This window comes from Manis javanica, chromosome 7, assembly GCF_040802235.1.
Source record: "Manis javanica isolate MJ-LG chromosome 7, MJ_LKY, whole genome shotgun sequence".
NCBI lineage: Eukaryota > Metazoa > Chordata > Mammalia > Pholidota > Manidae > Manis > Manis javanica.
The window spans coordinates 46,620,263-46,645,521 of NC_133162.1; the positions used below are offsets into that span (position 1 = coordinate 46,620,263).

At 38.1% G+C, this 25,259-nt stretch overlaps 1 protein-coding gene across 2 annotated transcripts; it reads right to left on the bottom strand.

The window, feature by feature from the left end:
* Positions 1-1,502: 1,502 nt before the first annotated feature.
* On the bottom strand, positions 1,503-24,716 carry SUPV3L1 (Suv3 like RNA helicase). 2 transcript variants are annotated; one of them, XM_037002931.2, is made up of 15 exons: positions 24,377-24,716; positions 18,816-18,893; positions 18,339-18,446; positions 17,277-17,391; positions 15,935-16,103; positions 14,189-14,300; positions 12,195-12,272; positions 11,014-11,105; positions 8,692-8,872; positions 8,068-8,161; positions 7,142-7,361; positions 5,845-5,925; positions 5,302-5,478; positions 2,630-2,778; positions 1,503-1,991 (listed from the first exon to the last, which is right to left on the bottom strand). In XM_037002931.2, the coding sequence occupies exons 1-15, from the start codon at positions 24,648-24,650 to the stop codon at positions 1,550-1,552; spliced, it is 2,370 nt and encodes a 789-aa protein (XP_036858826.1). In that variant the 5' UTR covers positions 24,651-24,716; the 3' UTR covers positions 1,503-1,549. The 2 variants fall into 2 exon arrangements, with proteins under 2 accessions (XP_036858826.1, XP_036858827.2); XM_037002932.2 differs by lacking the exons at positions 15,935-16,103; positions 17,277-17,391; positions 18,339-18,446; positions 18,816-18,893; positions 24,377-24,716 and adding an exon at positions 11,504-11,556.
* Between the last annotated feature and the right edge of the window lie 543 nt (positions 24,717-25,259).

The window sequence follows — 25,259 nt, forward strand, 5'->3', positions numbered from 1 at the left end:
ACAGAACCCTCTGCCCCCACTCCCCTAATCAGAGGCTTCATTAACATTTAACTTGCCTAAATTTGCAAGGGACTTGCCTCAGTGTCTTCTATGACTTAACAACTCTGGAATTAAAAACCCTCTAAGTGATGTACCTCATCACTTAAATACAAGAACAAATCCATCCCAGTTCAGTTCTTTGGTATTTCTTGAGACCATCTGGTCAGAATAGACTAACGTCTACTTTAGTGTAAATTCTACAAGCTAAAGTTGCTCAAATGAAAATGAAATTAGTATTTCAAAAGAAATATGCCCTTCCAGGCATTTCACTGTTTACCCCCAAGCAAGGGAGAAATATAGTCAGTGCCACTCTTCAGCCTTTGTTTCCATGAAAGCAAAGGTCAAAAATTACCATCTCAACTAGGTGAAGCATCATTTGAACTCTGAACTGAGAAGAAAAAGCCAGAGATGACTAAGTTGGCAAACTTGGTTGTTTCTTGACCCAGTTTCAACCAAATCAGGTTTAATCCCTAGGTTAAAGTTAGCCTCAATTTAGCAGTTGCTCAAGAAATTAGTTCAGTTCTTGGAATGGCCTAAGAGCTTAATTCACATACCAGAATGAATCCAAACCTTCAGGTTCATTTAATAAAACACTTCCTATTATATACCAGGCCCTGTACGAAATGGCACCTCATCACATTTAACCTCCTGGACAACTCTTAAGTAGGCATTGTTATGCATCTTCTACAGATGTAGAGAACAAGCCCCAAAGAGACCACTGAGCTGGGAATTATGAGAGAAGTTGAACCCACATCTGTCCAATTCCAAAGCCGATGGCCTTAAGTTCCTTTTAGTGGTGTCTCTAACCAGGGCTGAAAATTATGTTGAGCAAGTAGAGGCTACAATGCATCAGACTGGCCTTTGGACATGCGAAGACACCAGCTCTAAAATAGCCGACCACCACTTATCACTCTCTTCTCTTATACTACTTCTTTCTAGCATTCACCTCTGAAATTTTATCTGTTCATTCCACAAAGACTGTGCTTCTACTACATTCCAGACACTGCAAATACAGCAGTTAACTAGGACAACTATCTCTGACCTAACTGAACTGATTTTGTTTGTTAACTTATTCTAGTCTGACTCTGTATCAAAATACAAATTCCATGAGGGCAGCAGGAACACCCTGTCTCACTTACTACTTATTTCTAATATCCAGAATAGCCTTTGGTACATGGATACAACAGACAGAAATGGATGTCAAAGAAATCCCATCCATGACCTCAGCGAAACAATTCACCAAATTGATTTTATTCCCATGCAAAGTTCTTTATAGTGCATTGTTTTAGTGTTGTACTACCAATGGCCATTATATAAAGCTTTAAATAAATCTCCAAGACATTCTGAATTTCTAAAATGTTAAAACAAACAGCAATTAATCTTTAAAGATTAATTTTTGGGGGCAAAAACCAGTATAAGATAGCCACAATACTATAGTAGGCAGTAAACATATATGAAGAAAAAAGGATTTTAAAACAGATTTTTATTTGCAAAATAAAATAAAATAAAACTAATTAGAATCAGGTTCCTTCTTCTTTCTTCTTGTCCCTTTTGAGTAAGCCTCCAATTCTGTTCTTTCTTTACCATGCTCAACTTGCTGCGTCAGCCACTCTTTCTCTAGCTCTTTCAGCATGTCTGCAGTGAGGAGTCCTTGCTGCACTAATCTGGAAGCAAGGGATTTCTTTCCTGTGTTAGGAGAGTTGCTGGGTGGCTCAGCATCTTTAATCCCCACAGTTTTGGTGCTGCGCACCTTTCTAGCTTGGCTCTTTAACGTTCCTGACAAACGGGATCGGCTCTCTGCTGACAAGCTCTCCAAATTCAACAGTTTATGTGTCTCTGAAACTTTAATCAGTTTGGTGATGTTGTGTACACCTTCTTGAATAATGCCATCTAGTTCTTTCTGGAGGTCTCGAATAAGGCTGGCATCTGGAAACATATCTATAAACCGGTAGCTGGGGGAAAAAACATATGTTACAGCAGCAGCTCTCATCTAATCTCAATGACAAGTTCTTGACACTGATTAACTCCAAAAGTTGTTTTTGCAAACCCTGTCCAGGGCCTTTGCTCCACCTTTATTTCTGCCCCAGCACACTTGAGGAGTATGTCATTAAGAAGGTGGGTCATCACTATATCTTAAGTGATTCCAATATGTTCCTCTAGTGAACATGCCCCTTCTTTAAGAATCACTGACCCACAGCAGTACCTCTCAAATGCTGATGTGCAAATGAATCGCCTGGGGATCATGTTAAAATGCAGAATTTGATTAAGTCTGGGGTGGTCCTGATATCTTATTTCTAACAAGCTCCCAGGTGATCCCAATGCTTTTGGTCCAGGGACCACCATTTACACAGGAAGGATCTAGTAGACCTTCACACCTATCTATCTTAACCAGAATCATAGGAAACCCTTAAGCCATTTTTGGAATGGGTATAAACCAAGCTCAACTGCCTTAATGGACAATAAACATAATACAGAGCACCCTACAAATACATGCCCAATTTGAGAAAGCAGAAAGACCATTCTTAAAACCTTTGATTTGCCCTATTATTTATTTAGAAACATAAGAGCACATAAAGTAAAAATTTGGTACCTTAGCCACAGGTAAAGATCCAAAACATCATGGACAGCTTCAAGATCCATGAGGTCTTTAATATTCTTAGGTGGAAATAATGGCCATTTAATATATCGGCGTAACCATGCAAAGGTCAGGGGCTCATTCCTGCTATACTGCCTAGCAAACTGAGAGAAACATAAGGAAAGAGTTTGGTAAAAGAATCAGAACTTACTTAAGTCTGTTATTAGGGGGGAAAAAAGCAAGCTCAATAAAATGCTCTCTGCAGTTGTGTTTCAATAGCAGGCAGTTTCTTTCCTTCTTTATACTTTTCTACATTTTTAAGGACATTTACTACTTAAAAAAAAATACTTTTAAAAAGGTAGAGGAATGATTTCCTTCTTTTTCCAAAACCAGTGCATCAGACCTTGTATAAGAACTCACTTTCCAGGCCCTAAGTCTGTTAACTTGTATGAACATTTAATGTTCTAAGGTCCGGGAAGACTGAACCTCAAGACTCTCATTTTTATCCCTTCATGTAACAGTCCTGTGACCTCAAAATATGAGCTTAATTTTTGTATATGTTAATGTCCTCCCTTATTATAAAGAAACTCTCTGACCAGGCTTGGCACAAGGTTGGTCATGAGTCAAACTAGTAAAGAGACTCTCTTCCCTGATTAACTCCTGCCTCTTTACTAGCTGGGTGGCTTTGGCAGGTCACCATTCTGTACTTCAGCTTCCTCATCAATTCCAAAAGACCACCATACCTCCTTCGTGAACAGCAAGACACTGTTAGAGAATGTGCTTTGAAAACCATGCTGCTCCCCGGACAATGCTAGGCATTATTATACATTGCAATATACTACAGGAGACAGGAACACATTACTATATCAGACCTTTCAAGTAAGGGCTTAAAATCTTTAGCTTCAAGAATAAGCTGATTTCAAATGGTCCATTTTCTAAGTAAGGAAAATTATCTCTAAATGTTTAAGTTAAGTAAGGTCAGTACCTCAGGCAGGGCTGTTTTAAAACAATTGTGATTAGATACTGTAATGATTTTATTACATTCAGTCTGGTGCATTCTGCTCAATTTAATAAATGTCAAGTAGGATAGCCAAGGACGGATATATGACCACACTCATCTGCAAAGCACAACATGCCAAACACAAGTTCTCTTAAAAAGGCAGTGGCTTTAGTATATCTGGCCACAACCAACTAGTGGAAGCCCAGTATGTGAAAGAGCTAAGTATGGCTACCCAGAGGTGGGGAGGGAGACATGCCTATCAACTCAGAAACCTCCACCCAGCAACCAGCCCTAAAGGAGCCCCATGGAGCCATTTCAAACCAACTAAGGGGCATCAGAGGCCATCAATGAGATTGAGCTCTTTTACAGAAGAGTAATAAGGGAGATGAAGAAAAAAGGAAAAATCTCTGGATTTCACATTCTAATTTGTAAACAAAACACGCAAGCAAATGTATTGTTCCAGACTCCTTAGTAAAATGCTTCTACATTAGAAGAGCTGTTTGAAGGATGCTATAAATGGGGTCAGGGCCGTGGACTCGAGCTCCATTTAGGTCAGTTTACAGCACTTGAGACTTTATTCCACAAACTCCAATGTTATGCTAGCTTGCTTTCCCAAAAACCAGCTCTAAGAAACTCATTTTCTAGGTAAATACCTGGACATGAAACACCCCCTCAGACATATTAAGGGTAAAGGAAAAAGGCAAGTTGCAGAATAATTCATCGTAACATTTATGGGAAAACACACCCACACAACAAAACTAGAATTTCTACATAAACATATGTGTAGGCAAATATAATGGAAGTCTGCAAGGATATATACTAACTGTTAATAGTAGTTATTATCAGTGGACTGAGATATTAGGGGTGGGAGCCCAACTGAACCTACCTGTAATGTTTAATTTTGTACAAAGATAATGTATTTATGTATTATTAATGTAATTTTAAAATAATTTAAAACATAAATACAGAAATAGGTATGTTAAGAACAGAGCTAGTATGCAGAAGGGTAAGGTCTATAGAGAAGATGGCAGCAAAACTACAAGTCAAGAAAAGATTGGAAGGGGTAACCTCTGGGTTTAAGGAGGGGTGGGCAGGGCACTCCAAGCAGAGGCAACAGGGCAAGCAAGGGCCCAGAGAGGTAAGAGAACATCGCAGGGGGCTGGAAGTTCAGCTTTCACTGACCTTCCCTGCTCTCCTTGTTTGGGTGAACCTTGTGTTCCTCAGAGGTCAGAGGCTTGTATCCTTACCCAAATGAGTTAAAAGAAAAGAGCCTGGAACCTTGGCACCAAATTCTTACAAGACAGCAGTCCCGGTTCAGTGCCTTATAATTAAGAAAATGGAATACTATTGCCACTAGTAACCTCTAATCCCTCTCCCTTGCAAAAAATATTATCAAGCATCAGTAAGGACAAACTGTATCATTAGGCAAAGATCCCTTTTCCTTTAAAAAAATTATATTTAATTATTTTGTTTTAGCTTCTTCATAAAGGCTACCATGTAAGCCCAAATACAAAGCAAAATTATTTTTTTCAAAAAAATTATCTGTAAGAAAAAAAGAGCCACTTTTATATTTAGTACACAGTACCTCATACTGAAGGATACTCGATTGTTTTATTTGATAACAAAATAATGTTTGGGGAAAATATATCAGCCTGAAACAACACAAAATGTAAAGATAAAGGCTTACCTGTAACAATGAAGAGCAGACAAAGGGCTGTTTTTTGTTGATAGGGGCTGTGCAGAAAACATACCTCACTCGTAGACTTAATGGAATATGTTGAATCAACTCTGCAGAAAATTTAAAGTCATCCATATTGCAGACAAAATACTGCCCATCAACTTGTGAAAAATCTACAAAAATGTCCTGGGAGGAAAAAGATACATTAAGTTACTGGATTGCCTAACTGGACATGAAGAAAGTACTCAAATCTACCAAAGACAATCTCTTTAATCCATAACAGACTTTTAGAAAGGCCTGCTAAATTCATTGCCACGTTAAACTAATAGACTTCACCCAAAACCTTCCCAAGCTGAAATACTCAGAGAGAAAATCCCTCAGGGACAAAAAGTCTCAGAAAATTTTGAGAGAAAGTTTTCACTCTTCAGATGAACTTCATAAATAGCAACTTCACCAAAACAAACTATCCATTCATGCCTACAAGGTTAACGAGTAACTATCTAACATACCAACGTTTTAAGAAAAGAGATTTAAAAGTGAGTTCCCACTTACAATGAGGTTAGAAAGTGTTGTATCAGGGAGATGGTAGGCAAACATTTCAATCTGTTCAGCCGTTGGATGAAGACCAGCGGACTTTTAATAAAAAAAAAAAAACAATTTTAAGCTCTTTTTTAAAGGACAAGTTTTCTTAAGTATTTCAAGATAAAATCCTATCATCAGGCTAAGATCTCACCAAAAGAGTTAAATGACAAGAATTTGAGTAAAACAGAGAAAAGCATCATGACTTTGCCATTTATTACCAACTAGGAAAGTTGATGAGATGATTTAGTAAAACTAACCAATTATACCCACTGAGTAATTAGTAAATCTTTCACTTACATCTTAGTTATATTTGTAAAAGCTATGATAATTTGATAAGAGTACTAAAAATGCCTTTTGGGGTCTCAATTCTCTCCAATAAACAAAATGAAGGAGGAAAACCCATCACTTCAACTGAGGCAATGAAAGTGAGATACATACATAAAAGAATGTCTAAGCTGGAGGTCAGCTAGCTCCTTAATGGTATCCTGCAGTGTTAATAAATGCCCACAGGTAAATATAAGGAAGAAAAAGAAAGAGAGAGTGAGAAAGAGAACGGGAAAAAAGAGAGGAAGAGAAAGATTAAGACTATGTGGATAAGAAATGAGGTACACAGGAGGGAAATTGGGTTGCATCACTATCAACCACACTCTTAACAGAAGCTACAGAAATTATTTCAACCACAGCTTTCCTCCACAAACTCTTCCTTGAATTATCTTATTTATATTCCCCTTTACCCAGGGTCACTGAAAAATAAGATGAGCCACTTCAAGTGAATTTTCTGGGCAAGTTTAACTTTTAAGTTAGTTTGCTTAAAATACATATATACACTGCTGCCTCATTAACTGCACTAATCAGAATTTAACCTTGTCCTTACTGGCTCAAGTTGTATTGCTTAATGTTGTTTCTGTCCCACTCAAGGGTTTCTTCTACATTCAAGCTCCTGGCAATTTTTCTGTCTTCTGACACAGCCGTGTGCCCACCTGAGGCAGCTGTGCTCCTCTCCGCACCCACCCCTAGACTACAGAAAGGACAAAGAAAAACCAGGCGTACTAAACTTGTTCAATCTGGACCTTTCCCTTGCATACCATTCTCTGACCAAGGCATCCCCAAGGCATAAAGCAGGGCCTTCTTGGCATGATTTGCATGATATAAAACTTTCTTTTGCTTATTTCCGTTTCCAGTATCTGAGGCAAGAGTCTGGAAGGTGGGTGGAGAAAGGAATGACTGTCTTCCACAAAGAAGAGGTAATTAGCATATTATACCTTACCCTCACAGGATCCACAGGCCTACTCAAAATTTCCTTTAATAAACTGAGGTCTTCACGATTCATTGCTGTAACCTCTCCTTCTTTAAATCTTGAACTGAATCTACCAGCTCTGCCTGCAATCTGCAAGGCTTGAGAGGTGGTGATTGGTTCTAGTTCTTTCTCTCCCTTTTCATTGATACTGGGCTTTATAAGGGAGTAAAAAATAATTCTTCTTATGCTCCTGAAACAGAAACAAAAGTGATCTCACAGAATGCTGTATGAAAAAACCTCCAGTATTTGAATCACTGCATAAAGGCTCACTCCCTTTTTAGATTAGGCCTACATGCAATCTTACCCACTGTTTACAAAATAAGGAAAAGATGTTTGTCAGCAATTCTTTCCCCTTTATAGTATTTTTAAACAACTGTGTACATTTACAATGGTCAGATTGTATAGTATGTAAATTGTACTTCAATAAGGCTATAGAAAATAACTTTTTTACAAATAAATCACTGAAAGTGTTCTCAAACTGCTTTCAAAAGTTGACTGCTATTAACAGTTTTGGATAGTTATTTGATTCATAAAGGTATAGTTGCTCTCATTTCACAGAGAGGAATATTTAGGATTAATACTGTTATCCCTAGAGATAATGACTAGCCCCACATGCATAATAGGCACTCACGCACCTGTTGACAGAGAATGTGAAAACAAAACAAAGTAATGTAACAAGTCACCAGTGGTAGGGTGCAGCACTCAGAAGCCCAAGTGCTAAGTGATAGTCTCTTTTTATTCTGTCAACAGGTGTAAGCAAGACAAATCTCTGATCTATACTTTAATACCTGTTCTCCTAAATCAAAGTGTTTGGTCATTCTAATGTCAATCAGAAATTTTTTAAATCGCCACCTAACCCACTACAGATCCACGATTATAAAAAACAAATTACTTACAGATTAAGTCCCATGCCAATTGCATCTGTAGCAACCAGGATTTTGCATGGGTCATCAGGATCATTAAATTTTTTTGCTTGAGCAAGTTTGGTCCCTAAAATGAACAGTTTATGTTAAATCAGTGCTCTCAATCTTTTACTGTATCACATGAAGTATATCTTAGAAACTCACAACCCCTACTCTCCATTTTTATGGATAAAACCTGTCTTTATATCCTCAAAGAGTCCCTTATCCTTTTTTACAACTCCCTTAAATATCCCCACACAGAGCAATACAATCCCCCTCCACACCAGCCTTCTCAATTGTAAGACTTGCTGACAGATTTCAGGACTACAACTGGAAGACTATCACCAAGTTTCTAATTTAATGACATTTCTGTAAGAAATCATAAACTCAACATTTAAAATACAGTCTAGTAACAGCAGCAAATAACAAGAGCTATAAATAGTTGAATACTTCTATCCCTACCAAGATAAACTAGAGAAATATGTTTCATATGACCTATAACAAATTACTATATCAAACAACTTAATACATATATTTTACTGTGTTTTCTATACACATCTTATCATAAATAGCAAAAATAAGAGATTTCATTCTGTCATGATGAAAGACAATGATTACCAGGTGGAAGACTGCCATATATAACAGCCGATTCCAATCCCCGAATTTCAATCTGTCGACTCACAGAATAAATATCATTCTTGCTAAAACATACAATGCAGTCCCCAGGCCGAAGGTTATCTAAAGATTCTAGTGGATGATCCAGCACAGAAATGGGGGTAAGCCTCTTATAGTTTCGAACCTACAATAAAGACATGTATTATAAAATAACCCACCTAACTTGACTTTCTGTGACTATTAAGTGAAAACTTGCAAAGCAATCAAGAGTGGCTAAAAACTGACAAGTTTCAATGCTTTCAAGAGAATATACAGAAAAACTTTTATTTTGATATGTCACCATCAGTTCTTGCTGATATTTCTAAATTAATAAAATGTTACACAGGGTTTCATAAATTTTCAAAGCTCTTTCATACATATCTGATCTTCATGGCAACTCAGTTAAGTTCAGAAGGGTTATTAACTATTTCCATTTTATGAGAATAAAATGGAGCCCAATAAGAGATCAGGCCTGACGGGGATTTTTCCAACTCTAGCCTTCTGTGATTTGCCTAAGAATACAAAGCTAGTAAGAGCAAAGGCAGGACTAGAACCCATAATTCCTTCCACAACTAACTTCCACTAACTTCCCCTGAAAGCTAAACACAAAACTAAAGTAATGAACCAATTTTAAAATATTTCTTCATCTCATTATAGAACTCTGGTAAAGAAAACAAAAATGGAGAATTAAAAGGAAACCAGTTACTTCCTACTGTAGGACTTTGAGAAGGGGATACAAACTACCTTTTTTTTCCCCCCACCCGGCCTCCCCTACCGCTCTCCTTTGGTAACTGCTAGTCCCTTCTTGGAGTCTGAGTCTGTTGCTGTTTTATTCCTTCACTTTTGCTTCGTGTTATGCTCCACAAATGAGGGAAATCATTTGGTACTTGTCTTTCTATGCCTGGCTTATTTCACTGAGCATATCCTCCAGCTCCATCCATGTTGCTGCAAATGGTAGGATTTCTTTCTTTCTTATGGCTGAGTAGTATTCCATTGCGTATATGTACCACATCTTCTTTATCCATTCATCTGCTGATGGACACTTAGGTTGCTTCCATGTCTTGGCTATTGTAAATAGTGCTGTGATAAACATGGGGGTGCATATGTCTTTTTTTTTTACATTGATTTTTTGTTTTTCTGTTTTTTTTAAAATTTTGGTATCATTAATCTATAATTACATGAGGAACATTATGTTTACTAGGCTCCCCCCTTCACCAAGTCCCCCCCAACAAATCCCATTACAGTCACTGTCCATCAGCGTAGTAAGATGCTGTAGAGTCACTACTTGTCTTCTGTGTTGCTCAGCTCTCCCCGTGCCTCCCCTCACATTATACATGCTAATCATAATGCCCCCTTTCTTTTTCTCCCCCCTTATCCCTCCCTTCCCCCCCATCCTCCCCAGTCCCTTTCCCTTTGGTAACTGTTAGTCCATTCTTGGGTTCTGTGATTCTGCTGCTGTTTTGTTCCTTCAGTTTTTTCTTTGTTCTTATACTGCACATATGAGTGAAATCATTTGGTACTAGTCTTTCTCCACCTAGCTTATTTCACTGAGCATAATACCCTCTATCTCCAACCATGTTGTTGCAAATAGTAGGATTTGTTTTCTTCTTATGGCTGAATAATATTCCATTGTGTATATGTACCACATCTTCTTTATTCATTCATCTACTGATGGACAGTTAGGATGCTTCCATTTCTTGGCTATTGTAAATAGTGTTGCGATAAACATAGGGGTGCATCTGTCTTTTTCAAACTGGGCTGCTGTATTCTTAGGGTAAATTCCTAGAAGTGGAATTCCTGGGACAAATGGTATTTCTATTTTGAGCTTTTTGAGGAACCTCCATATTGCTTTCCACAATGGTTGAACCAATTTACATTCCCACCAGCAGTGTAGGAGGGTACAAACTATCTTTTGCAATTAGATGTGTATCAAAGGCCCTAACAACCAACATCTAAGATTTTGAAAACCAGACTTTTCCTGAGCCTCAAACTTTCGACATTCCTGGTTTATTTAACCTAGAGATCTGCTCAAACTCTAAAGGTTTTGTCAAGAGAATATGAACAATCTCCTGTGCTTTTGGAAGACACAGGGTGTGATGGCTACTCTGTCAGAACTTCAGATCATGAGTTTCAACCAAACATGTATGATCTAGTCAACTACCAGGAAAGGAAGCTTTCTTTTTAGCCAAGCTCTGATTGTGCCACTATATGGGGCCTATGATGTCACTGCCTGGGTATTCTGCACTATTTGCTACACCACCTTGACAATGAAACATAATCTAGTACCTCCACTTCCTCCCCAGTCGTGTACATAAGCTCAGTAACCAGGTCAATAGCAGCAGATTCTCCACACAAATGGACTTCTTCAGCACAGAGCCCTGTTAAATGCAAAATTTGATTTTTTTTAAGATATAAAATTAAATTTGCGATACTTTACATAGCAAAAATACTTTAAGTTTGCTTACCTACACTTCACAACTTTATGAAGCATTTCCATAAATATTATCTCTGATTCATACCTCAAAACAAACAATTTGCCACTTTCTAGTGGGCAAATATTATCTCTATTTTTTATCAATCTCAGGGCTTTTAACAGTTTGGTAAAGGTTTTAAGTCTACTAGACGGTGAAGTCAGCCAGGACTAGAACCTGGCATTCTGATGATCAGTACTAAACCTCAGTACTATTATTTGTGTTTTTCAAATTAGGCTCCATGGAATCACTGAGGTGCCTCAGTGCTGGGGGCTACAGGGTAGAAGAAACTCCAAGCTCCTTACCCCTAAGCAGATCCACTTGCATCTGTTTTACATGTTCAGTTCCAATGTATACTCTGTTTGGAAAAGAGTCCAGCTATTTGTTTCTAAACTTGAAAATTGTCCTACAACATGCTGACCAAAAATTCACTTCAATATCAAGCAGCAGAAATGTTTATTCATGTCCCTGGACCTCAAGAACTCTACTTCCAGGAGCCTATCGTGAAGAAATAATAAAATAAATAAATAGCTGTGGCCATAATATTTTTACTGCAGCATTAATAATGGGAAAATGTTCAGATCTGTGGAAAAAAATTATAGTATAGCTCTTCAATGGAGAATATGCAGTATTAATATGTGGTGTGAAAAAAATGTGAAACAACAGAACTGAAAAGAAGCATGATAAAAAAGTATATAGTCACAAAGCAGCAAATTTACAATAAGACTGGCATGAAACACATCAAAATGTAAATAGTGCTTGTGTAAATATGATGGGACTTGAATATTTTAACTTTAAATGGTTATCCTAATTTTACAATAGGAAAAATGGACTTCTCGTTGTTAAAATAAGATTTAGAGGAGGCTAACTTTTTTGTTTGATTTGTGTCAAAAAGAGAAACTAGCTGGCTCTATTTGGTAATGCCATGCAGATAGATAAATGCATCTCAGTGCAGGTGTCACACAGCACAGGGCTTACAGCTTTAAGACCACCAACCTAGAAGTGCTCTGGTCCAGGCCCATCCTCTGGCTGGATCTTTAATCATCTGAATTTCATCAATCACAGCCACTTCATCTTAAAATAAAAAGTTATCATGAGCAATACAATCTATTTACATAAAGCAAATTACAACACCAAATTTCAAGCTTTCATCACCACTATAATCATCATCACCACTCACTCACTGCTTCTTTTCTGGCATGCTTGTTCTAAGTGCTCTGCAATTATAACTCATTTAAACATACGATGTATTACCTCTACCTTAAAAAAAAAAAACTGAGGCCCAGAGAAGTTCAGTCACTGACCCAAGGTTACACAGTATGTGCAGTTAGTAAATATAAGATCTAAAAATAAGAAATTCAAACCCAAGTCATCTAGCTCCAAAGCCCATACCCTTAGCCACTCTACTGTACTGCCTCCCAAATTGCACAGGCTCATTTGTCCTATTTTCTGCAATCTCAGAGGTAGCCTGGAGAATCTGCCTAATAAGAACCAACACACCTACAGTATCTATGGTAACACACCACACTTTGGGTGGCAAAAGAAGAAAAGTACCTATGCTTACAGGAACAAGGAGTAGATAGCCCTACAGTAAATGAAGCATCTCCATATCTCTATCACAGGACACAGACAGGTATCAGTAGTAGCATATGGAATAGAAAATGTAATTCCCTGAGCTCCACCTATACTCATTCTTAGGGGTTTTGAGCTCATCATTATAGCAAAAATTAGTGTCTCATTTTATTTTCTAATGCCAAAATGACAAAAAAATAACCATATTATTTTATTCTCTTTAAATCACATAAATTAAATTTTAATTTTCTTCCCAAAACACCAAGGAGTTGAGGAGAGCACATTAAAAAAAATTCAATATGTCCACAATGATATCTAGGGAGCAAAAGAAAGCTGATTTTATAATGAAGAACTATCAAATTAAAAATAACTGATTGTATCTGGTTATATATAAACAAGATTAGAAAAGAGGTGAAGAGGGAATTTTGATTTATAAACTTTTATGCTATTTGAATTTTTACAATGTATTACTTTATAATAAATTTTTTAAAACTGTCCCTTTACTCAGATTATTAAAATGAAAAATGCTACTAAATTGTACATAATATATAACTCCTATTTTATTTAATATACACACCCACAATGCACACATAAATACATGTATATACAATATAAATACAAACAGAAAAAGTCTGGAAGATACACACCACAGAGTTAACACTTGTTGATTCTGGGTGGGTGGGACTAGGAAATTATGTATGTTTTTTTCTTTGTGTTTATTTTATATTTTCTTTAATGAAGATATGATTGCTTACATAATAAGGAAAAAGTTAATTTTCATTTAAAATATTTTTAAAGCTACTTAAGCAGAAGTCCATTGCAATGCTGTAATATAATAGTAAAAACTTTAAAAACTTAAATATCTTTTAATAAGGGAATGAAAATTTTAGTCATAATTTGAAGTACTATATATCAGTTTAAATGAATAAACTTGATATACATATTTATGATACATATATATAAAACAAGACTAAATCTAAAACCATGATGGATAGAATAAAAAGCAAGTTGTGGAACAACTATACAATATGATAATCATGTAGTTTTAAAACACCATCTATAGTATTGATAGGTAATATGTATCAGTGATACAAAAAAAGACAGGAAAGATATATACCAAGTAACTGATAGCAGTTGGGATCAAAAGAGGGGACAGGAATTGAACTGGGAAGTGGTAGAAATGAAACTTCATACTTGCTAACATTTTCTTTTAAGACAAAAAGGGAAAGAACATAAAAAGCAAACATGACAGAGATGGCATTTATTAGTGGTAGTAGGTACTGGGTATTTATTGTACTATTGTCTTTGCCTCAGTTTAAAAGTTTTTTTCATAATAAAACATATATTCATATGTTCATTTGTATTTTAAAATAAAAAAAATACTCAACTATGAAGTTTTTAAAATGGCATATACATACAAGGAGTTGTAACATTACACATCTCAACTGTACAGGCAACATGGGCAGCCTGTTTCCCATCTGGCTCTACTGTCACACGCTCTTCACCTGTTACCAAGTCACACGGTATACCCTAGGATGACAAAAGGAAACCTGGCATTATTTCCACCTTGAAAACAAGAGCAAAAAGAAATTTTGGATGTTTAATGGAATAGTCTATCCATTACCATCAAATTTTTTTATTTGTCTAAAAGCTGAAACAAGATATTCCCAATCCTTTAAAAAAATTTTATTAAAACTAAAACCCACTCCCTCACATAACCTACATAAACATGGAAACATCTTAAATCAGCTAAATGCTCAGGTAACAAAAGCATAAGAAATTGTAGCAGTTTCCCTTGTTAACTTTGTGTATTTCTGTACTATTTCATTTGATTAAGATAAAATGAATTGTTTTTATATTCAAGAAGAATATTTAAATAAAATTTAAGAATGTAGAGATATCCTATTATAATTCCTTGAGAAGAACTAACATCAACATATGGTGTATTAAGAGTGACCAACGACCCCGGTTTGCCCAGGACTGAAAGGTTCCTTAGAATGGATGATTTTTGGTGATAAATATGGGAAAGTCCAGACAAACTGAGACAGCTGGTCTCTCTATGGGCCTGAAACTAATCATGAGGAAACGTCAGCTACATCCAAACTAAGTAATGGTTTACAACACAACAGACCTGTAGACTTCCAAAATGTAAAGGTGTGAAAGACAAAAAAAAACTGAGGAATTGTCCAAGATTAATGGAAACTAGACACACACGATGATAAAATATAGTATGGAACCCTAGAGAGAATCCTAAAGGGTGTGGGGAGTGGCAGTATTACTGGACAGACAATTGGCTAAATGTGAGTATGAACTGTGAATTAGGTAACAGTATTCTACCATTACTGAACATCCTGCTTTAGATGAATATCATGTGGTTATGGAAAATAAAGTCTTTGTTCTGAGGAAATATTTATGGGTAAGGAGGCATCATGTATATATATAACAAATTATTTAGAACAAAATAGAGAATGCAAATTATCTACCAACACTGGTTAATCTCACATTATAAAATCATCATAAAACAATGAACCAAAATGTGGTGCCTTTAGTGAAATGATGCCTCAGATTACAGAGCATTCAGTTCTTTTCAGGTTTGAAAAGGCAGCTTCAGTCTTTATCATCAGTTCCTGTTGATAGCATCGGGTGTCTAATCTAAAAAGGTAAACATCGTAACACAGCAGATTAACTCTGAGGAGGCAGAGGGATTTAGAGGGAGTTTCAACTGTATGAGTATTATTTTATTTCTTAAAAAAGTAAATAAAGCAAGTATAGTAAAATGTTAGAATATGATAGGAGTTTGGTAGTGCATTTAAGTTATTTGTATGTTATATGTATCTGCATATCTCTGTATATGTGAAATATTCTGTAATACTGTATTTCATTCAATCTAACACATACATTTTTTCACATTTCATTACCTCTAACATCAGGATACATCTTAACAATCAATGGCATGTCAGAGTTCAGCTGGCAGCATCTTTTTATTGCTCAGGTGTACATAAAATAACGGTGCATCTTACAGTTGATGGCTTCTTAGATGCAATTAAGTATGGCAATTTTTTTTTAATAGTAAATTACTATATATGCCCTTCCACCCCCTCCCATCACTTTTCCTCTCCCCAAAATTAATAAAAAAAAGAGTAAATATTTGGTAATATACTGACAGCAGCATTACTCTTTTCGAAGATTTCATGTGCCAGTAATTTTAAAGGGCCACAATACACTCCAGATCCTGCTGACAAGTATTTCTGGATTGCATGGTAAGTCTTTCCACTGTTTGTGGGGCCTGAATGGAATATTATCTTCCGCTGTATGGCTCTGGCTTCTGGGTACCTAAAACATGAGTAGGTAAACAGCTTAATCCCATTAACCTCAAAATCTATCCTGGCAAAGGTATCAATAAAAAACAAATTTCAATGAAACATCCTCTTAACATTCATAAAATGGCATCTTTGAAAAACTAAACTAAGTGACAAGCTTTATATCCATGCTAAAACAATGACTGTTTTCCAAGAATGGCATTTACTAACCTAGAGGACAGAAAAATCCAAAGGCAAGTTATTATCTTGGATACTTTGGCCACTGTACGAATTCCTTTTCCTCAGGAGTTACTTAAAATAACTAACTGCTATCAGCTCCACAGATATGCTCACATCATTTCCATAGCTCTAAACATGACTCTGTAAGCAAATATTCCCGGCCTTCTGAATTTCAACATATACAGTAAAGACTGAGTCTTCTGCCTCTGGCTGTGATGAATGGTACTGGACTTGGCCTCCCACCATAAACAAGTAACACAACTATACAAAATACATGTAGCAGCTGCTTGAGGACACGGACAACAGGTGGTGTAGGGCTATAAGCTCTGAAAGAAGGAATGCTTGAGATGAGCCCTACTGCACCCCCAGACAGGTGGAACCCAAGCAAAGTATGATAGTCCCACCGAGCTGGGCAAAAGAGATAAAATTCAGAGTTGCTGAATCAGCTGGAATCCAAAGGGCAGACTGTGGAACAAAAGAAAGGGTGCGCTGGAGGGGGGACCCTCAAAGTTGGTATGGGAGTCCCCTGTGAGTCCTTGGCCAAGCGTTGGGCTGAAGATGGACAGGGACTGGCAGCAAACAGCTTGCTGAGGGCTTGAGCAGAAGTCTCAAGTAGCAAAGTGCTAGGACATATTGGAGTTCCAAGCACAGCAGGGTAAAGTGCTCATTAACAGCCCTGGCACTCAGATGAGACACCAGAAAGGCCACACATGAATTGTAAGGACAATACCCTGAAGTTAGGGCTACTCTATTTCTGCCCTAATAAAGCTTAAAACCAAGCTTGGTCAGGATCAAGAAGAGACACCAATTAATTGCCTGCTAATACTAACTGCCTATTTTTCTAGGGAAAACAATACAATCTAGACTTCTTATGATTTATCAGCCCACATACAATAAAAAATAATAATTATCACTAATTTCCCAAAACAAGACAGATAGTTTCAAATCCACAAATGAAGAAACTAACCAGTTAGGTGGTATTCTTAAGTCACTGATTTTACGTAGATCATCCTTACATTCCAACATAGGAAATATCTGTTTCGCATGTCTCAAGAAAAATGGAAATAAATCATCCACATGAGCTGAAAAATAAAACACAGTGTTAACATGGGCAATCTACATGTTATCCATAACAGAATGAGTGAAACCTTTTCTCTGAGTCAGCTGAGGTAGGGGGACATTGCCAAGATGAGGAGAAAAACTCTGGAGGAAGGAACTCTATCCTTTTCTGAGGTCTTGCTTTGTCTAACATTTTCCTCCTAATTTCACTTACAAATTCCTCAAAAACAAACAAACAAATAAACAGCAAATTGAATGCCAACCACCGTGTTCTACTCCTCCAATACAGGTAAAGATCAGCGTTGATCCAAGTTAAATTAAAAATAAAGAACCTGGAAATACATTTTAGAGAGAAGGCCTGTGTTTACTGAAGAGAAATACAGGTGGAAACATTTTTTATACTGGAAACCACTAAGAGACAAAACATGAAAATGAACTGATTCCTCAGCAAGAAGTCTCCAGTTTAGTGGCTCTGAGGAAAGTAGGGCCCTGTCCTATTCTGCTTTGTACTCAGGATCTACCTCAGGTAAAGATCTAACAGTCCAATAATTTAAAAAATAAACATAAAGCCAAACCACTTATGTAAACAAAATACTGATGTTCTTACATATTTTTCTTTTATAGCAAGAGCTTTGTCCTGACATGAGTAAGCAAGAAGCCAGCAGCAGTAAGAGATGGACCCTACCTTGTGTGAGAGTATGTTTCACTGTGGTCTGTATTAATACACAGTGGAGAGAAGATGGTGATAAGCCAAGGCCCCAGTCTTCCTCCAGGCTAGGACAGGAGTGATTTAATAACTAGTCAGAGACCCACTATAAAAGCAAAAGGGCCTAGAAAGCCTTTTAGGAAAGCACAGAGGATGTTAATAGGGGTTCCTCTAAAACAAATAAGCCCTATCTAGAAAAATAAACATGAAGTATGATAGAAATAGAAAGTACGCTCAACAGGATTTTAAAAAGTAATCACTTGCCTGCACTGAAACAAATATCATTCAAAATAATGTGAATGTCCACATCCAGGGAATGAGATTGCACGATGTAATTTCGGAAGCTTATGAAAGCTTGGTGGAAGAGACGAGCTGCAGGAAACACACAATCAAAATAGGTAGGCCTTAGTTTTCATTTCATTTCTCATTAAAAAAAAAATTACATCACACCTAACTCATCAAAGTATCTCTTTTTTTTGGTAGTACAGCTGTTTATTATGATCTGGCTAAAACTGACATCTTAGCACGACATGAAGGAACGCTGAACACACAGCTCCTGTGCCATGTGTCTGGCACACCAGGTGCATCTTGCCAATCTTCTGCCCAGAAAGAAGCAAAGATCAGGGACATCCTCCACATGACAACTATGTTCTTATGTCCAGGCTACATAAGGCCCCACTCAATACAAAGTTTAATCTAAAAGTAATAAAATATCTCTAGTGGAAATGTTACAAGCCTTACCATCAAGTCCATAATCAGCACCCAGTTTCTGAATTTCTTTCCTCTTGTAAAACTTGTCTAAGATCTTCTTTACTTCATCTGGAAGAAAGATACCACAATTTAATGTTTGTGTAACTTCTGTTTTCCAGAGAGAGAAATGCCCAAAAAGCAAAAGAAACTGAAGTCCTAACACTCCACATAGCAGATCACTGAGCATTATGAGAACTGGAAGGTTCTAGAAGATCACAAGCTCTTTATGGCTGAATAGTTCAATGGAGTATCCAGAAAAATTATGAAGTTAAACAATGTAGTATTTCTGTTATAATGCAGAATAAGCAAGGTGCTTCAGGATTAGACATTGCCCCTAACCTCCATCAGGCCACTTTTAGAAACCTATGTTTAGTGCAGTTTAACAACCATTCTGAACACCTAATAGTGAGCAGTTGGAAGGTATCCAGGAAGAAGACAACCAAGACTGGATCACCATGCTTTTATAGGAATGACTAAAGCAGCCAGGGATGATCTTTAGTTTGAAGATGAATTTTGGGAGACCAGATTACACATATTTTATTCTAGAGGGCAAAACTAAAGTCAGTGGGAGGTGAGGGAAGCAGTTTCAGTAGAATTTACACAAGAAGTTCCTAACAATTAGAAAAGTGAAAAGGGGTTGCCTCATAAAAATGCCAGCACCTTGTTACTGGAAGTATTCAAGCAAAGCTTAGATAACTGAACTTCAAGGATAATGGCAGACAAATAAATGACAGTGCTGTAGGGAAGGCTGAAACAGATGCCTGCTGAAGTAACATACTACTATGAATCAATAATTTCATGGGTGAAAATATATTAAATTACTCAAGCTCAGACTGTATAAACACTGTGCATGTTAAAATACTACTGCATTTAATCTGCAGAGACAAATATCTTACTGATCCAGCTACACACACTGCATTTCTGGGAAGGCAAGCCAAAACTGAGGACAGTCTTTGTCCAAAAAACACAGAAAGGCCATGTGGCCTATTTTTACCTCCCACAGAAGTACCAACTGCATTTTCATGAGGCTATAATATACACAATACATTGAAGAAATTATGCCTGATTAAAGCATCCCATTAACAAAACTGTGTTTTGCAGAAGGAGGTAATTTCAAAACTGCTAGTTTAGCTACAAGATTTGCCCACAATCAATATGAGATACATACATACATATGTCCTATCACAGGCAGCTCTCCTGATATTTCTGGGTTTCTGTTGCTTTGTACCAAGCAGGTACAAATACAACAGTTTATTTTTATCAGTAGTGGAAAAGTCAGTTACAAATAAAAGATTGGAAAAAAAGCACATGAAATTGCTTAGGGAAATTCTGCTGACTTATAAACCTGATACAAACTGAAGGAACCACATTTATTTAGAATTGACCCATTTTCTGTTAACTAACACTCCAGTGTTATGCAAGAATCATGATGCTTAACTCAATTTAAGATGCTTCAAAAGTACAAGGTTTCTCATGCTAAGTGAGAAACTAGTCACAAAAGACCACATGTTGTATGACACTGCTTATATGAAATGTCCAAACAGAATGTGAATTGCTGGTTGCTGTGGGCTGGGCAGTGGGGTGTGGGGGAATGGCGAGTGACTGCTACTGGGTATTGGATTTCTTTTTGGGGTGATGAAAATGTTCTAAAATTGGATTATGGTGATACTTGCACAACCCTGCAAATACATCATTTAATTGTACATTTTAAATGGATAAACTTTATGCCATGTAAATTATATTTTAAAGCTGTTTTAAAAAACAAGTACTTCCCACACAAAAAAAGTAAGGTTTCTCTGTACTGACACTTTGTAGCACTGAAAAACAATTCTAATCTACTACAGAAGTATATGGAAACATAGTTTTTGTTTTCATAAAAATTAAGCTTTTAAATGTTTCATTGTTCTTAACAGAATGACCTGATTTTTGGTCATAATTGCTTTTCATTAAAATTAACAATGATTAAAGGAAATATTCTCTGGATTTCAGCTACAGTAGAAATGACTCAATCACTTTTAACCAGGTAATAACTTCTTTCAGGTTTCCTGCAATGGTAGCCTGGGATTTAATATTGCTATACTGGAATTCAACTACATTTACTAAAATTAAGAGTCCCACTATAAACTCTAAGCCAGCTGCATTGTGTTTTAAATGATTACATATTCTTTTGAAGAGAAAACAGAATGTTCAAGATGGTGCTTCAGAATGGGTTCTCTTCTAAAATGTAACATACCTCACATGAGCCTTTATGCAAAAATAATGATCCACTTCACTCACTCCACTTACACCCTGATGGTCAACAAAGTAACTATTACCCCAGCTTGGGACTATTGTTGTAGCTTGGGACTGCTTAAACATTTTTAAAAAATGTTTAATTCACTCATTTCAGTGTTCTCACCAGTAATTAACTAGAAGCCCATCTCAATACACCAAAGCTACATGCCCACTGGAGGATTGGAGAAGCAGATGGGAAGGTATGCAAGTCAACCTCTTCGTAACAGAATTGGAAAGGCCAAAGCCACAATCAAAGCAGGTGGAGAGAAGGGATCAGAACAGGTTAGAAAACCTCTAGGATCAAAAAAGGAAAAGCAGAATCAATCCTGAATAATCATAACAAAGAACACTTAGCAGCATTTAGTTCTTACCCCTTTAGTATTACAACTAGTATTACTGTCCTCATCACTGAATATGAAGATGTATTGGAATATTGTTCTTGTAATGAGAGGAACTCGTGGCGAACCCTTCATATCTTCACAAAGGGGACTATAAAAAGTGATACTAGGTTTACTGTAACTGCCAGTACTGCAGCAGAGAGGTGCTTCAGGCCAAATGCTTCTGACCTTTCTGCACCTCTCTCAGGTGACGGGTGTGACAGCAGCCTTAACACTGAGGGCCCTACACCCCTGATACTCCTGCTTCAAATTACAATGCTTTTCCATAAGAGTCCTCTTGAAATCAACAGCATAATTCTCATCCAGGAGGCTAGATGTGCTCTGATCAGAAAAGCATCACCTAATGGCCTATATAATAGCTATCTCCATAATCGGACCCCCCTAAGCTTTACATTCTAATTCTGTACTTTATGTTATGCCAGAACATACCAGTCCAGACGTTTTGACAAGCAAGCTTCCCCAAATTCTGACCTGATTTCAGCCAATAGGGAGGTGAGTGGCTTCAACCCTCTTGCTACACTATGAATCTAAATTTCAATCTGCCTCTACCCACGTGCCATCCCTAAAATCTGAGAAAAACACCACAACCTGTCTAATTAATCTAACACCCTCTTTAAGAGTCGCACCTGCTAATAAAAGCCACCATGAATATTATTTGTTGATGTAAACATGCCAGTGATGAATCAGAAACCAGAAGGACATCAAGCTCTGGAGGACTCCCATGGCTGATCTCAATGCCCCACTGCCACCTCCTCTTCACTGCTCCACCCAAAGCTTTCAGCTTAGTCAATTTGCCCAGAAAGAGAAGGCCCACTCTGCCAACAGACGTAACTATACTTCACTGCTAGAACTTCCAAACAGTTAAAAATTCCGAAGTGCCCCAAATACTTAAAAACACTGCTTTGGTAGAGCCAGCTGATTATGAGTAGGTATGTTTCTAAGGAACTTTACACCAGTTATTAACAGACTAAAGGGGGGCTTAGAAAAAAAAGTTCTTACTTAAATCCTCCCATCAACCTATAATATACAGGTAGGGTAGATTATTTGGGCTGTTAGTTAATAGTTTCCTCAGTTTCCACACATCATAGATTTTACTGCAGGGTGACAACCCACCAACTTTTAATTCCATTTTTCCAATAGCAAATGTTCATTACAAATGATACTAGTTTACATTTGTTCATCTCTTTACACTTACACTTTTCAAAATGCTTTGCCAAACATATTATAATTTTCCCAATCCAGAGATGTAGGCAGAGAGAACAATATTCTCATTTTATCTATTAGACATGGAGAAAAGGAAAGTGAATTGTAAATCAAGCCAGTTCCTTAAGTGCTGTATGACTATCATAAATATGCACCATCTTTCTACTTGTAGTCAACTAGTACAGTGCCTGGCACATAGTAGACATTCAATAGGTATTTGTTAGGGAGATAGACTGTCTACCTCTTTTTTTTTAAGGGTTATTAGGAAATGAGTCACATACATGGAATGGTACCCATCTCCAGCAAACACTAAATATTAACAATTGCTATTTTTAAAAAAAAAGGACCCACAGGGGTATTATAGGCACGTAGCATGTGTAAAAGGCCCTGGAGAAAAGTACACATGTCATCAACATGGCTGAAACATGGAGAGTGGCATGCAGTGAAGCTGGAGAGGCACCCAGGCAGGAACAGGCAGGGCCTTACAGTCCAAATTGGTGATCGAGGACACTTTTAAACTGTGAACGATGGAAAAACATTAAACAAGTTTTTGCAGAGAAGCAACATGATTAGATCTTTCTAAAAGAACATTTTGACTGTAGGTAAAGAATGGATTAGACAGATCAAAGGTGTTCAAGGAGACATGAAAGGATATTTCAACAGTCCTGTCAAAAGATAAAAGCTGGTAATTTAGGCTAGGTCGGTCGCAGTGGAGGAGGGAAGTGAATTAATTCAGTAAGTACTTATGAGGTAAAATCAAAAAGACTTGTCAGCTGGACTTTCTGATTATTAGATACAGGGGGCGAGGGATGGGAAAAGCCCAGATTTGCATAGTTTTGACCTGAGCGCCTGGAGAAGGAGCAGAGGGACGGTAAGTTGTCTTAGACATGTGAACGTCAGTGCACGTAAGAAATCCAAATAGAAATATCTGTAGGCAGCTAGATGTACACAGGTCATGCAGCTAGGTCCAGGGTAAATAAGAGGGGTCCAGGCTAGAGACAAAGACCTAAGAGGAAAACTGAATTGAGGGGACAGGGGAGAGAATGAGCCACCCTCAGGAGAATGCAGGGCTGCCACTTACTGCTAAGCAACTCATGTCTCTGGAGCCTACCACCATGAGCGAGGACCCCCTTATCATGTCCTGCCTTGCATTACAGTGGGTTATCCATATCCTTCCTCCCCATGAGACTGTTTAATTTTCGGGAGCGCTGGACCTGCATCTGGTTCTTCTTGGTAACCACCGTACAGCCTTACAGTGTCTGGCTGGCGTAGGTGCCCAGTCAATGACAAAGAATCCTGAAAGAAGTCCTCCTCTGGCTTTTCACTGTCCCACTCCTTTGCCCCTTCTCAGGGACATTAGTTCTGGGCAGCGAGGGAAGAACGTAAAAAGATGCTAGAAAAAGCGGTCGTCCACCTAACAACCAAAAAGGTGAATCGACCCATTACAAGAGGGTTTAAACCATTCAAGAGGGCAGTGAAAGGGACAGCACATTAAATGATCAATAAGACACAGTCACAAGCTTTCAAGGGCTCACAAACCAGTGCGGGAGGCCAACACTGACAGGAAGATGACAACGCTCAAGGGGTGCACGGGTCTCCAGGGTGTAGCTTCCTGATGGAGGGCGCCACGGCCCTGCAGACACCATCCCCGCCGCCCTCGCCAGCTCCTCCACTCACTCTTGTCCAGAGGGCGGGTAAGCTCAGCCCCGACATCCCCATCCGCGCTGGGGCCCTGAGGTTTCACAGTCAGCGGCACGAACAAGGACGTGTTTGGGGCTTTGGAGCCTCCTGATGCAGAGGAGGAGGCTGAGGCAAGGGCAAGAATGCGCCCCAGGCTTCCAGAAAAGGGCCCATTGTGGGCGCGAAGGGCAGAGCAGATAGCTGCCCGGTGTCCAGCCCGGCGCCTCGCCGGGAGCCGAGCCCACAACAGGGCACACCGGGGAAAAGACATGGAGGCCGCAGGCACTACGCGAGTTTGGCTGGAGCAGCCCGGGAAGGCGGCGGAAGGCAGTGACGCACAGCTCAGCGCCTACTGTCCGGAAAGACCCAGACTGAGCAGGGGGCTGCCCAGGAAAACGCCCGACCAATAAGGAAAATGTAGTGCCTAAGATTGCTCGTAAAGGGGAGGAAAAGCTTAGAAATGAAAAACAGGAAACGTAAGTTCTTTCTCTTTCTTTGTAGATTGAGACCAGCTCTCTATAAATAAAAGAAAATAATCAGGCACTTTGGGGATGTCATGGATGAGAGGAGGGCCGCTTTAAGTGCGTCACAGGAGGCGAGGTGACCCCGTGAGCGAGCACGTGTTTCAGAAACACGTGGGCAGCGTGGTAAGCGGCGCAGGCAGCACTGATGGTAAAGAAACCTCGTGAGCTGTGGGCACCGGTAAAGCTTGCGGAACCCGACACTAAAGAGCATTTCCCAAAAGTTTATTGGATTAGTTTTCGTTTTCTAACAGACCAGCGTTACAGAACATAACTTGATCTGCCTCTCAGGAACATTGCTAAGGAATTTTGTTCTAGAAGTTCTTAGGTAAACCCCAGTATGATACATGTGTATGTAC